The sequence below is a fragment of the Chrysochloris asiatica genome, unplaced genomic scaffold (assembly GCF_000296735.1).
Source record: "Chrysochloris asiatica unplaced genomic scaffold, ChrAsi1.0 scaffold00006, whole genome shotgun sequence".
Lineage (NCBI taxonomy): Eukaryota > Metazoa > Chordata > Mammalia > Afrosoricida > Chrysochloridae > Chrysochloris > Chrysochloris asiatica.
The window spans coordinates 10,305,139-10,319,809 of NW_006408524.1; the positions used below are offsets into that span (position 1 = coordinate 10,305,139).

The window sequence follows — 14,671 nt, forward strand, 5'->3', positions numbered from 1 at the left end:
ACTGATGATATGGAGCTTTTCCATCGTCTCTTTCCACAGATGTAGTCAGTTTGATTTCTATGTATTCCATCTGGTGAGGTCCATGTGTATAGTCGTCTCTTGTGCTATCTAAAGAAGGTATTTGAAATGAACAAATCATTGATTTTGCAGAATTCTATCACGTGTTCTCCAGCATCATTTCTATCACCAAGGCCATATTTTCCAACTACTGATCCATCTTCTTTGCTCCCAACCTTTTCATTCCAATCACCAGTAATGATCAATACATCTTGATTGCATGTTTGATCAATTTCAGGTTGAAGAAGTTGGTAGACTTCTTCTATTTCATCCTCACTGGCTTTACTGGTTGGTGCATAAATTTGGATAATAGTGGTATTAACTGGGCTTCCCTGTAGGTGCATGGATATTATCCTATTACCGACAGCGTTGTACCTCATGACTGATCTGGATATGTTCTTTTTGACAATGAATGCAACACCATTCCTCTTCAATTTGTCATTCCTGGTATAGTAAACCATGTGGTTGTCAGATTCAAAATGGCCAATACCAGTCCATTTCAGTTCACTAATGGCTAAGATATCAATGTTTATGTGTTCCATTTCATTTTTGACAACTTCCAATTTTCCTAGATTCATACTTTGTACATACATTCCATGTTCCAATTTTCAGTTTATAGCTCTTTCTCTTCATTTTGATTTGTGTCCCACCAGCAGGTGAAGGTCCCACGTGTTTTTCTACCACAGGTTTTACTTCATGCACATCATCACGGTCATGTCTACTCTGAGGAGCAGTTTTCCCCAGTCGCATTTTGAGTGCCTTCCGACCTGAATGGCTCATTTTCTAGCACTATATCTGACAGTGTTTCTCTGCTATTTGTAAGGTTTTTAGTGACTAAAGATTCAGAAATAGTTTGTCATTCCTTCTTCCTAGTCTGTATTCGTCTGGAAGCTCATCTGAAACCTGTCCACCATGGGTGACCCTGCTGGTATGTAAAATACCAGTGGCATAGTTTCCAGAATCACAGCAACTCACAAGCTACCACAGTATGACAAAATGACAGACAAGTGGTGGCTTATGGATGTAGCAGCTCAAAATACCAACTGAGAGGGAAGGAGTCTTCACATCAAAGATCAAGTCTGTCTGTCCCCTCAGGGCACAGGGTTGACAGGGAGGGGCAACTTAGATATCAGCTACCTAAAAGGAGTTGGGGACTGGGAGGGTGGGAGGTTGTAAAGGCACAAAGTGGCTGGGTTACAAGTTTTCAAGACAGAGTTTCATTTAAGAGCGAGGCAGGGAAGGGTAGAATCCCCACTGAATAGTCATCTTGTCTAGATGGGTCTGGTGAAAGGAGATGGGGATGGGGTTCTTTTGATTCAATAATGAGTAACTGTTATCATGGAGTTCTGGTTGGTGCTGTGGGTTAATGTACTGGACTGCAGTCTTTTGATCCACAAGGTCAGGGATTCAAGCTCACCAGTTGCTCCTTGGAAACCCTATACAGGGATGCTATGGGTTGAAACCAATTCAAAGGCACTTAACAACATGTGTTATCATGACTGATTGCAATCTATAAAACTGTAAAGATAGAAGTTATGTAACAACAAGGGAGGAGTAGTTAATCTTATGTTCCAGGAACAGAAGACCATCAAGAGGGAAAAACATGAGCAGAATGTGGGATCCTAACCAGAGAAGCAGCGACACCAGAGCCAGAGGCAGAGGTGATGGCGTGGAGAGAGAGAGAGCAGCTGAGGACTATAGACTCATGGAAAGAGAAAGGTTGTGTGCTGATTGGCAGGAGGCTGGCTTGAGTAATACCAGCAGCAATAGGAGTAATAGTAAAGCTATGCCTTGTTGTGGGAAGAGTCCTGAGAAACATAAAGTTTTAAACGGTTGCACTGTCCTTTCTGGAGTCCTGATGTGGCGCTGAGGGTTAATGAGCTGGACTGATTGCAAAGTCAGTTTGAACCACAAGGTCGTCAGTTCAAGCTCACCAGCGACTCCTTCAAAACACTATACAGGGTCTCTATGGGTTGGAACCAACTCAACGGCACTTAACAACAAGTATCTGCCCTTTCTACTGTAATTTCTAAGAATGGTCACCAAGCGCTGGTTTTCCATTTGTAAATACGGTTTGCTTTTGCCTGGAGTGTGTAGAAACTAGTGTTACAACTTTAGCAAATTTATACCCATATTTATAAGCTCTCTCATATATAATGGCATTTACAAGGTGGAAATATTTGAGTTTGGAGAAATAAAGCTGAGTGACACAAAGTATATCGATATTCATTAAAGACATTTTAAGGAGAAGATTGTATAAAGGATTTAAGGCCCAAAGCTGTGAAGATGTCATTCGTTGATGAAGTTCTTATTAGTTACCCTGCATTTTTCTAACTCTGTACCTTTTAACTTATAGTAAACCAGGAAAAGAAGAACTAAAATACTGTTTTTGCTCATATTCTTTTTACTTTTATTTTTACTACTGTTTTCTTTTTCTTGTGTGTATGAGGTTGGTATGATGTGTTGTTACCCTATCTTCCCTCTAGAGGGAGCACTGTGGCCCAGAACATTCACGAATCTGAACTAGAAAATAGAAAACCATGCTTTATGCTTCTAGCTGTCAATAATAGAAAAATCCTGTGAACTAGAAATACTGTCATTTTATACTTTACTCAGAGTTCCTAGAATTTTCAAGAGTCTTTATTGTATCATTTGTGAAAAGAGGATCATTTTAAGACACTGGTAGAAATTAGTTATGAAATGTTTTTAAACTCACATTTCAAATTCAGATTTCTGAGACTCATCTTAAGCTTGAGCTTGGTGATATCATCTGCTTGCATTTCAGGCTGCTCCTTCCCATGTGCCATCTAAGAGTTTAGAACAGGACTGTCCAGTACAGTCATCTGTGGCGATGGAGATATTCTCTGTCTGCACTGTCTGCATGGTAAACACATGCAATGCAGCTGACACGACTGAGGAACTGAATTTGAATTCTGTTTCATTTTTATGACTTTCCATTTAAATAGCCACATAAAGCAAGTGGCTCCTGTCTTAGGTCCAGTGAGCCTTCACACTGCAAACCCTCTTTGTAGTTAGTTTGAGACAAGCCTGTTTTTCAGGCATTCTTACATATCCAAGAAAAGGGAGGGTGCTTCACAGTGAAACTTGTGAGGGGGCATGTGAATTTTATTTATGAATACATATTAGCCATAAACTGTTTTAGACAATACTCATATAATTTACCTTTATTCAGACGACATAAACTTAGTCAGGAGTGGACACTCTAATAAATGCAAAGTGTTTGAATGCTGGAACTTTTGATTGACGGGGAAATGGTCATGCAAACCAATGATGGTCATACTCAGTAGGAAGGATCAAAAGAAGACCTTGTCATCTCCCAAAATGCTTAGCAATGCAGACTAGCAATGGAGGGACAATTGCTGAGGATAGAGAGATTTTGCCATAAGGGTCCCATTGGCTGGAGAGAGTCAGTGGGCAGTAATACTGGTGTAGCTAGGCTTTCTCCTCCATGCTTTCTGCTTTAAAAAAAACAAGCAAAACAAAATACCTTTTTGTTGTGAAGTGCGTGGAGGTTTACAGAGTTTTTCATTTAACAAATCAAACACTTTGTTTTAATAACTGCCACCCCTCCCTGCAGCAGTAATTGTCCAGCTTCCTCCCTTCCCATCTCCTCATCCCTTCTCAACTTTGTCCTCAGGAAAATGTTGCCCTATTCGTTTGGAATGATTGACCCTTCCATGGTGAGCATACTTTATTAGCGTTGTTGCTTGTCCTCTCCCCACCCCCATACCTAGGTACTACTTTTGCTGAAAATTGGCTTATGAGGGGGGAGCTCCTTTCCAGACCTGAAGGGTCCTCCAGTTTCTTTCTGACCAGTAAGCCCAGTCTGTTTGTTTTTTTTTTTAATAATTTTTTGTTTTGTTCCCCATTTTCTTCCACTCTGTCTGGGACCTTGTAATGTGTTCTTCCCTTTCAGAGCAGTTGGTAGTGGTACCCAGGCATCTTTCAGTTTTTCTGGTCTCAGAGTCATGGAGACAGATGTTCACGTGTTCCATTAGTCCACTGGGCTAACTGACACCAAGCATCTTCAATTGTTGATGCTGTTGTTAAATGCTGTCACATACAATTAAATTTTTGCTGAAAATAATTGTAAAATGGTTGCAATAGTGCATCGACAGAGAACTGCCAGAAATTCAAGCAGGATTCAGAAGAGGACGTGGAAATAGGGATAGCATTGCTGGTGTCAGATGGATCTTGGCTGAAAGCAGAGAATACCAGAAAGCTGTTTACTTGTGACATATTGACTATGTAGAAGATTTCAGCTGTGTAGCTCATGATAAGCTATGAACAACATTATGGAGAATGAATATTCCAGAATACTTAATTGTGCTCAGGAGGAACCTGCACATAGACCAAGAGGCAGTTGTTTGAATAGAACAAGGGAACACTGAATGGTTTAAATTAGGAAAGGTGTGCACCAGGGTTATATTCTTTTGTCCTGTTTATTCAGTCTGCATGCTGAACAAGTAATCCAAGAAGGGGTATTATGTAAGAAGAACATGGCATCAGGACTGGAGGAAGACTCATCAACAACCTGTGATACACAGATAATACAACCCTGCTGGCTGAAGGCGAAGAGGATTTGGAATATTTACTCATCAAAGACTACAATCTATAATATGGGTTGCACCTCAATGTAAAGAACACAAAAAATATCACAATTGGTCCAAAAAATAACATCCTGATAAATGGAGAAAAGATTGACATTGTCAAAGACTTCATTGTGCGTGGATCCACAGTCAACACTCATGGAAGCAGCAGTCAAGAAATCAAATAATGTATTGTGTTAGGCAAATCTGTTGCACAAGACCTCTTTAAAGTGATGAGGATTAAAGCTGTCACTTTAAGGACTAACCCAAGTCGTGATATTTCCAATTGCCTCATATGCATGTTAAAGTTGGACAGTGCATAAATAAGACTAGAAAAATTGATGCATTTGAGTTACTGTGTTGAAGAAGGATATTAAAAGAATCGTGGACTGCCAGGATAAGACTTCACCTGCCATACTTCAGACATGTTTCATGAGGGGCTAGGGAAGAGACATCGTGCTTGGTAAAGTGAGGGTTGGCGAAAAAAGAGGAAGACCCCCTATGAAATGGCAGCAGCAGTGAGCTCAAACATAAGAGAATTGTGTGGATGGCACAGGACCAAACTGTGTTTCACTCTGTAGTGCGTAGAGCTGTTATAAGTCGGAAGTGACTCAATGGAACCTAACAACAACATTCTTTCATACCACATGCAAGTAAAATTTGCTGAAGATAATATCACCAGGGAACTGCCAGAAATTCAAGCCAGATTCAAAAGATGGTGTGCAACGAGGGATTTCATTGCTGATGTTAAATGGATCTTGGCAGGAAGCAGAGAAAACAAGATGCTTACCTGTGCTTTATTGACTATGCAAAACCATTTCACTGTGTGTATCATAACATATTAAGGAGCTGCAAACTGCAAGGTCAGCAGTTCAAAACTACCAGCTGTTCCACTGGAGAAAGATGAGGCTTTCTGCTCCCATAAAGATTTACAGCTCGGAAACCCTGTACAGGGTCGCCATGAGTTGGAACTGACTCCACGGTACATAACAACAACAACATCATAATATATTATGGATGACTGACAAAAAGAGGGATGCTGAAACACTAATTGTGCTCAATACCGCACCTGAACATAAACCAAAAGGCAGTCATTAGAACAGCTCAAGGGATACTGGATGGTTTAAAATCAGGAAAAGTGTGAATCAGGGTTGTATCTGTTCACCAAACTTACTCAATCTGTATGCTGAGCAAATAATCCAAGAAAATGAGCTATAGGTAGAGAAAGTGGCATCAGGATTGGAGGAAGACTTTTTAACAACCTGTGGTATGAAAATGGCACATCCTTGATTGCTGGAAGCAAAGAGGACTTGAAGCACTTCTGATGAAGATCAAAGACTACAGCCTTTAATATGGATTATACCCCAGTATCAAGTCAACAGAAATCCTCACAGTTGGATCAACAAGCAACATTATGGTAAACTGAGAGCTGTTTGTATTCTTCGTGTTTTTTAAAGCAACCTTGTTGTGGTGGTGGTTAAGTTGGTTATGACTCATAGGGACCCTGTATAGGCTTTCTGAGGAAAGGTTGGTGAGTTTGAACCACCGACTTTGCAGTCCAACCGTTATCCCACAGCACCATACCATAATAACCTTAGCTGGTTGTTTTCAAATGCTTACTCTTAACATGCAAAGGAGCCCTGATAGCATACTGGATTCCAAGACAGGCTGCTAACCACAAGGTCAGCAGTTTAAATGTACCAGACACTCCACAGGAGAAAGATGAGGCTTCCTGCTCCTGTAAAGATTTACAGCCTGGGAAACCCTATACAGGGTCACTATGAGTGATACACAACCACCACCACTGAACACGAAAGTCAGTAATCTTCCTCCTGAGACCTTCTCCGCCTGCCCCTTCCTTTTTTTTTTTTTTTTTTTGGAAAGCATACAAGTATATCATTTATTACACACCTAGCCTGGGCCAGGCTTTGTGTAAAACACCAGACTTAGATTGCACATACTCCCTGCAGACAGAAATTCAACAGATAATTAGATGAGCAGTTAATTGCAGTTGTGATTAAGTGTTAGGAGGAAGTGTGGAGGATGCACTGGGAGCGTGTACCTGGGATCTGAAGTGTGTGCTCGGGGTGAGGGGTAAGAACTGCCTTTCAGGCAGAGGGAGCCCAGTGTATGTGACAATGGAGCAGTAAATGGGTGTGGGATGAAGCCACCAAGAAAGTAGGGCCACATCATGATGTCTTGTAGGCCACATGAACGATTCCAGACTTTTGTCCAAACAGAGCAACACAGCCAGGTTTCTCTGCTGAACTTTATTCCTCCTATAGCACCTAGATGAGATGTCACCTCCTCTGCAAAACTTGTCACACAGGGACCATGTCAAGAGTTCAGCATCCCTGTGCTAAGCGTCTTGCCCTCAGCTCGCCCTCCTCCACCTTGTGACTCTGTGTTGTCACATCTTTGACACTTCCCCTGGCTCTGAGCCCCCTCAGACAGAATTCATGCTGTGAAGTCCATACCTTCCCTTCATCTCTGGTCTCCTGCTACACATCATTAACAGTTTGTTTACTGTCATCTTTCCATCTCTACCCGCTCTTTCCCACCAGTGCCCAGGACAGGTGGTGATAATGGTGGTGGTTGTGTGCCCTCGCATCCGTTCCAACTCACAGACACTCTGTATAGGGTTCCCAAGGCTGTAAGTCTTTACAGGAGTAGAAAGCCCAATGTATAACCCACTACGCCTCAGTGCCCAGCACAGAGCATATAGTAAACAACATGTCAAGTCATTTAAAATTATTTATTTCTTTGGAAAAAATAATGCCTTTGTTTTAAACCCAAGGAAGTGCTGTCATCTGTATTGTTGTTGTTAAGTGCCTTGAGTCGGTTCTGACCCATAGCGACCCTGTATAGGGTTTCCCGAGGAGTGCTGGTGAGCTTGAACCACCAACCTAGCGATTCAAACCCACTTTGCAGTCCAGCGCATTAACCCAGCGCCACACCAGGGGCTATACACATCTGTATGGTCCGTCACTTATTTCACGAGGTGTGGTTCCACACCGCAACCCCTCAACCTTTTTTTTTGTTTTTGTTTTCATTTTTTGGTCTACTTTGGGTAAAAGTTAACACACAAATTGGCTTTCCATTCAGCAGTTTCTACACGTTTCTACACGTTTTCTTTTGTGTCTTTGGTTACAGTTCTCACAGTGTCATAGTTCCCTTCTCAGCTCTTCCTGGGTTCCCCATTTCCATACATCCTCCTTTTCTGCCTCTTCCTAGCTTCTTAGCTGTGTTTTTGGGCAAATACTGCCATTTGGTCTTATATCATTTATTGTACTGAGGAGAACATTCCTCCCTAGTTCTGTTAACTCACTGTCTAGGCCTATTTTTTGACTGAAAGTTGTCACTTGGGGGGAGGAGGGGTAAATTCAGTTCCAGGCTTGAAGGGTGTCTAACGGTCAAAGTGTCCAGGTTCCACCAGTCTCTGCCAGACCTGTAAGTCTGGTGTAAATCCTGTGAGACGATAACAGAAATATCCCTCATAAACTATTTATACAACGAATATTTATTGAACCTTTGGGATGTTAATTACTGGGAAAACAAGGCCCTGAGCAAAGCCAAGTTCTCCCTTCTTAGCAAACTCGTATCTTCTAGTGGGGATCACATAGTGAGTCGTGCTGTGAACAGCACGCAAGTTGCCTGAAGAGAGAAAATGTCATGGCAGAGAACCACTCTTTTAGCATCTTGCTTTCTGCATTGGCTTGTGGAATGTTCTGCGTGGGTTCAAATATGAGTCAACTGCTGTTATTAATTAATATTATTTTGACTGATCTGTGTGGGGTTTAACACCTCTTCTGAAATAAGTCCACCAACAAGGCCTAAGGAGCTTGTTTGTTGTTTGTTTGATTGCTGTGTGTTGTTTTTAAAAGAAAGGAGTGGGAAAAGTCGTCCGAGCCTGTAAGTTTCAGTCACCCTGTTAGTGTTTGTTCTTGTCTCCTGTCCCAGAGTAACATTTTACCCTGTTTAATTGAAGGCTCTTGAGATCTGTCAACAGAGAAACTTTGTGGAAGAGACAGTTTATCTTCTGAGTAAGTAGCTTTTATTTTATTTATTGCTGTATTTATTTGTTGTTGTTGTCAAATGCTGCCAAGTTGGTTCTGACCCATAGCGACGCTGTATAGGGTTTCCAGGGAGCAACTGGTGAGTTCGAACCACTAACTTTGCTGTTCAAAACAACCTTACTGTCCAGTGCATTATCCCCCAGCAGCACACCAGGAAACCCATATTTATTTGTTTAAGTCTCCATCAATGGAGAAATGGGGTGAACATGTGATGTCAACTGTACAAGAATGGGCATAGGTTTTAGATCAAAGTAACACAGAAAGTAGACTATTTTGTACAAGAATTTAATACATGAAAAAGGGGACATCATTGCACAGTGGAGATCTAGGAGCCATTTAATAAATACTGTTAAAGAAACATATTAGCAATTTGTAATAAGCAAACAAAATGGGATCAGTCAATTATCTCACATCAGTAAAGAGCTTGTAAGCTGGTTTGGCTTCTTTTTTTTTTGAGATTATACTTGGCATGTCATCATCATCAAATTGGTAGAAAATAAATAATTTTTGGTTTTAAAACCTTATACGCAAAATAGCTGAAAGAAATGAACTTGAATGTCAGCATTTGGGAGAGAGTGGATATGATCTGTCTGTTCGTACCCCCTGTCCCCGTCTCATCTTTTCACGTTCTTGCTAGATGGCCTACTGGCACAAAAGTAGAGAAAGTTGTTAATGAAGATATAGTCTGATTTTATATGAATTTTAAAATCCTACACACATATTTCAAGGAGCTCTGGTAGTGTAGTGGTGAGTCGGAACTGACTCCACGGTACATAACCACCACCACCACCACCACACGCATATTTTAAGTAATTAGTTTTTTTAGAAAACACATACTGGGGTAATATTTACAGCAAAAACAAAATACTATAGAAGAGATACCTAGTGGGATTTTTTCATTTCACAATTCACATGCACTGTGATCAGTTGATGAGGACCACCTTGGTGAGAAGGCTCTTGAGACCAGGTCTGAGCTTGGTCAGGAAGAATGGGCAGGTGTGCATCACTGGTTCCTTCCACTTCTACATGCACTGTTCTAGACACTCACCACAATCAGGTATGTCAGCGTTAGCATGCCAGCAGATCACCAGCTAAAGCAAGCCCGTTGCCATCGAGTAGATTCCAACTCATAGCCACCCTTAGGACAGAGCAGAGCCGCTCCGAAGGGTTTGCTAAGGCTGTAAATCGTACAGAAGCAGATGGCTGCCTCATCTTTTCCTGAAGTGCGGATGGTGGATTCTGATCTAACCTTCCAGTTAGCCCAGGGCTTAATCTACTGCACCACTAGGGGTCCTTCAGACAATTACCAAGTAAGACGCATATTGTTGTTAAGTGCCATCGTTTTGGATCCGACTCATAGCAATCCTGTATAGGGTTTCTGAGGAGTGCTGGTGAGTTTGAACCACCGACCTTGCATTTCAAACCAACCTTGCAGTCCAATGCATATCCTACGGAGCCACAGTTGTTCATTATCCTCATTGCATAGTTATTGTAAGGCTGAAGGAGAAGGGAATGAGATCTGGGCAGAAGTCACCACAGGGGTCATATGCTCTTGACCATACCAGAGTGTGAAGGCAGGAACATCTAAAGGAAATACAGATTTGTCAGATGCAGCTTGGAATCAGGCACCCTCATAGGTGCTAATTCTGACTCTACAATGTAGTAACCATATAGTCTTCTTGACATTTCCATTTTGTCTTCTGTAAAACAGGTATGTTCTTCCAAGGGTTATAACCACCCCCATATAACCCCACTGCTATCAAGTCAGGTCTGACTCATAGCAACACTCTATAGGGTTTCCACGACTGTAAGTCTTTATGGGAGCAGACAGTGATGTCATTCATTGAAGCACTTAAATGAGTACTCAGCGTAAAGTAAGCATCCAGCAAAGACTTCTTTACTCCCACTGTATTTAGACAGTAAATGTTAACGTTACAAAGAAAACATGCTTTTACTTAGTTTTCAAACTGTGTCAACAAATGTAAAGATATGCTCTTTCATTTCAAATAATGTATTAAAATTGTCATAAATGAAGTTGTTCTCACATCTGCATCCACCTAGGCCGAATGGGTAATAGTCGAAGTGCCCTGAAGATGATCATGGAGGAATTACATGATGTTGATAAAGCGATTGAATTTGCTAAGGAGCAAGATGATGGCGAACTCTGGGAAGACCTGATTCTATACTCCATTGACAAACCACGTAAGCAGGACAGTCACCTGGAATTCAATTTTTCTCGCCATACTTTCTAGCCAGTCAGATCTAGAGTAAGAATTTTTATAAGATGCAGTAGACTAAAGATATGGTCAAGTGTCTATAATAACAAAAAGTGAAGTGCACTCTAATAATGATTGCCAATATTTCTCCTGTGTTGAGTAGTACCCAAATGTGATAAAGAAACTAATAATATAAAATATCCCTGTAAAGTATACATTTGCCAAAACAAACAAATCGAATAGATGTCATCTGTGTTGAATGTTTTTGTTTTTGTTTGCACACACACACAAATCCAGTGCCATCGAGTTGATTCCAAGTCATAAAGACCTGACATGAGATGTCCAAGACTGCAAATACTTACGGGAGTAGACAGTGTCATCTTTCTCCAGGGAGCAGCTAGTGATTCGAACTGCCAACCTGGCGGTTAGCAACCCAGTGCCTGATTGACACCACCACCGGGGCTCCACAGGGAACATTTATTTTGAAAGTGTATAATGCTTCAAAAAAACTCAAACGCATTTCCATTGAGTTGATTCCAACTCATAACAACCCAGGATAGGGTTTCTGAGCAGTAGACCTTTAGCAGTTAACTCTTCATGGATGTTGACCATACTTGAATGTTTACTAATATATTATTTAGTCTCTCTTTCCTGCCCCTGTGCTCCTCTAGGCCCCAGGAGTTTACCATGTACTTCCTTGCTAACCCCCAGACTTGACCACTTACACTGATCTGCCGTTTTAGAAAGAAAACAAACAAAAACCCTCACCCCACCAGTAATGCGAGCCTTCTTGCATTAAAATACAGAAATGATTCAGAAGCTAGCTGTAGGAGTTTTAAATCCTCCACCATCAAACACCTTTTTATTTTTAAAGGTTTAGCCCTTGTAAGATTTGCAAATTCTAGAATCTGCTTTTAGGATTGTCTTTTTAGTAGAAATAAATACAAGAGGATAATGCCATTAATGTCCGTATCAAGTTCGGGTAATTGGGTGAATATTTACCTAGGAATCCAGTTTCACTTGATATGGATGTTAAAGGAGACCCAGTACGTACAACAGAAAATACCATTAACTGTACTATGGCCTGGGTTTGAATTTGGGCTCATGACTTGGTAGCTGTGTAAACCTGGATTAATTAGTTGTTGTTAAGTACCATGGAGTCCATTCTGACTCATAGTGATCCTGCACAGGGTTTCCAAGGCTGTAAATCTTTACAGGAGAACAGCGAGACGTCTCGTCTTTCTCCTGCGGAACCGCTGGTAGTTTCAAACTGCTGACCTTGAGGTTGGCAGCCCGACTCGTAACCACTACGATACCAGAGCTCTCCTTAATTAATTAGTTAGCCACTCCATTTCTCAGTAAAATGAGGACACATAGTGTTTTCTGCCTTGCAGAATATTGAAGAAAAGTGTATATAGCTGACCTATAATTACTAGTTGTACCCCTTTAACATTACAGCTGTGTTCTTAGGTAAATAAATGATCGCTTGTTACCCAGCTGAGTTTGATTTCTCGTCCTTAGCTTCTGCTTAGTGTCATAAGGAAAGTAAAGGAAGACTTAGTTTTCATAGTTTAGAAACTCAAATGGTTTTAACACTTAATTTTAAGAAAACATTATTTCTTTTGAATTACTTTTGGTCAAAATTATACTACATGCAATGTTCTTATGTTCATTGTTTTATGTGGTATTTCCATAGCATTTATTACTGGTTTGTTAAACAACATTGGCACTCACGTTGACCCAATTCTCCTGATTCATCGTATTAAGGAAGGAATGGAGATTCCCAATTTGAGAGACTCCTTGGTTAAAATCCTGCAAGACTACAATTTACAGGTATGCGTCCTTTTGTACCTTCCCTTTAAGAGTGTCTCTTCCTAGAAGACCAGACAAGAACTGATGCCTTTGAAATGTATTGTTGGCAAAGAAGATTGAGTATGCTGTGAACTGCCAGAAAAATGAACGAATCTGGAAGTACAGCCAGAATGTTCCTTAGATGATGAGGCTTCATCTTTGGGTTTGTCATCAAAAAGGACCAGTCCTTTGAAAAAGACATCATTCTTGGTAAAGTAGAAGGTCAGTGAAAAGGAGGAAGGCCCTCAGCAGGATAGATTGACACAGTGGCTGCACCAATGGGCTCGAGCAAAGCAGCGATTGTGAGGCTGGCCCAGGACTGGGCAGGGTTTCACTCTCTTGTACATAGTGTCTCTATATGTTGGAACTGACGCAACGGCACCTCAGAACAGACCCTTTTCTTGAACAAATAAGCATGTTAAGTTCATTGACTGTAGGATAAGCATTTTTAAGGTTTCTGTTAGGTATCTGTCAGAAACTTTCAATTGATGTTTATATTTTACTTAGGGTAAGATCTGTAGAAAACTTCTAATAAATAAGAAATACCACCTATTAAAGAAACCATCATATTCTATAACCATCCCTAAATTTTCCTTCCTTAACTAGCAAACCTTCTTTACCAAATTTGTGTGGTAAAGATAAGGGGGCTTCAAAAAACAAATCATATGAACTGCAATTAAAAAGTAAAAGAACTTTTCCATGGTTTTTTGAAGCCCCCTTGAATATTATGTCATTGGAAAGAGTGTGGGAACACTGATTGTGGCTGTTTTAAGGAGAATGAGTATTATGTTCATCTCAGGGAACAAAATTATGTTTTTCAAGTGGTTTAATCATTTTCCTTGAAGCCACTCAGTTACCCATTGTTGCGAACATATTAGAATGTAGGATTTTATTTAGCCTTTAGTAAGTTTTTTCTGGAGTAGTATAATCTTGTTATCCTCATGAATTCTGAATTTATGATAAGAATAATGGAACTTATTGTTTTCATGTAAATGATGAATGTGCATATTACAAAGGAGCCTAATCTTTTCCTTAAAAGAACTCGATAACAGTTACTATTTTTCAGTAGGTTGGTACCTTCTCTGGGTCTTGGAACAACGTAAAACACATTTTCTTAAAAACTCAAATGATTTTTCTTTTTTTACTTCCTTTGAAAATGAGTCCTTATTATAATATTGATAAAATTGCTTTTCTGGAAACACCAAAAGTTGCAGATAAAGCAAAATGATAGGGCTGAGGGAGCGAGAACTAGTTGGCAGCGAAAGTAAGGAGCGAGCATTTTGATGAGACTCTGGTGGACCGTTGTCACCGCAGAGGGTGAAGAGTGAGAGTCGCCTGCTGAACTCAGGGACGAGTCTGGGTGAAGAGAGCATACGCTGAAAACAGAGCAGAAGCAGTTTGGGGGAAAGGAACAAAGACCAGCAGGTCCTCCCATCCAGGGAGAAGAGCCCCTCAGGGATGTAGCCCATTAGTGTCCAGAACAGTTCTCTGAATTGTACAACTCATCAGCAAACACATTGAGCTCGATCACAAATGTATATCTGTGTTCACTCTAAAACTGAAGTCGTGTGTCACTCTAGGAGAAGCACTGCTTACTGCAAGGTCAGCAGTTCAAACCTACAAACTGCTCCTTAGAAACCCTATACAGGGTCACTGAGTTGGAACCAACTCAGCAGCACTTAACAACAACTCTGTGGGGGAGACTGTGCAAGCAGTTACTTGCTTGGCTGTTAACCAAAAGGTTAGACGTTCGAGTCCACCCTCAGGCATCTTGAAAGGCAGGCCTGACAACTTCTGAAAAATCCACAGCTGAAAACTACATGGTGCATACACAGGGTCTCCATGAGTCGGAGTCTAATAG

At 40.8% G+C, this 14,671-nt stretch overlaps 1 protein-coding gene across 1 annotated transcript in view; it reads left to right on the top strand.

Moving 5' to 3' along the window:
• Positions 1 to 14,671, top strand: part of VPS41 (vacuolar protein sorting 41 homolog (S. cerevisiae)) — a 259,706-nt gene that overhangs the window by 223,341 nt on the left and 21,694 nt on the right. Inside the window, exons 22-24 of the mRNA XM_006832263.1 lie at positions 8,656 to 8,710; positions 10,805 to 10,945; positions 12,656 to 12,792. Coding sequence (XP_006832326.1) covers positions 8,656 to 8,710; positions 10,805 to 10,945; positions 12,656 to 12,792 — 333 coding nt within the window. The remainder of the gene's footprint in view (positions 1 to 8,655; positions 8,711 to 10,804; positions 10,946 to 12,655; positions 12,793 to 14,671) is intronic.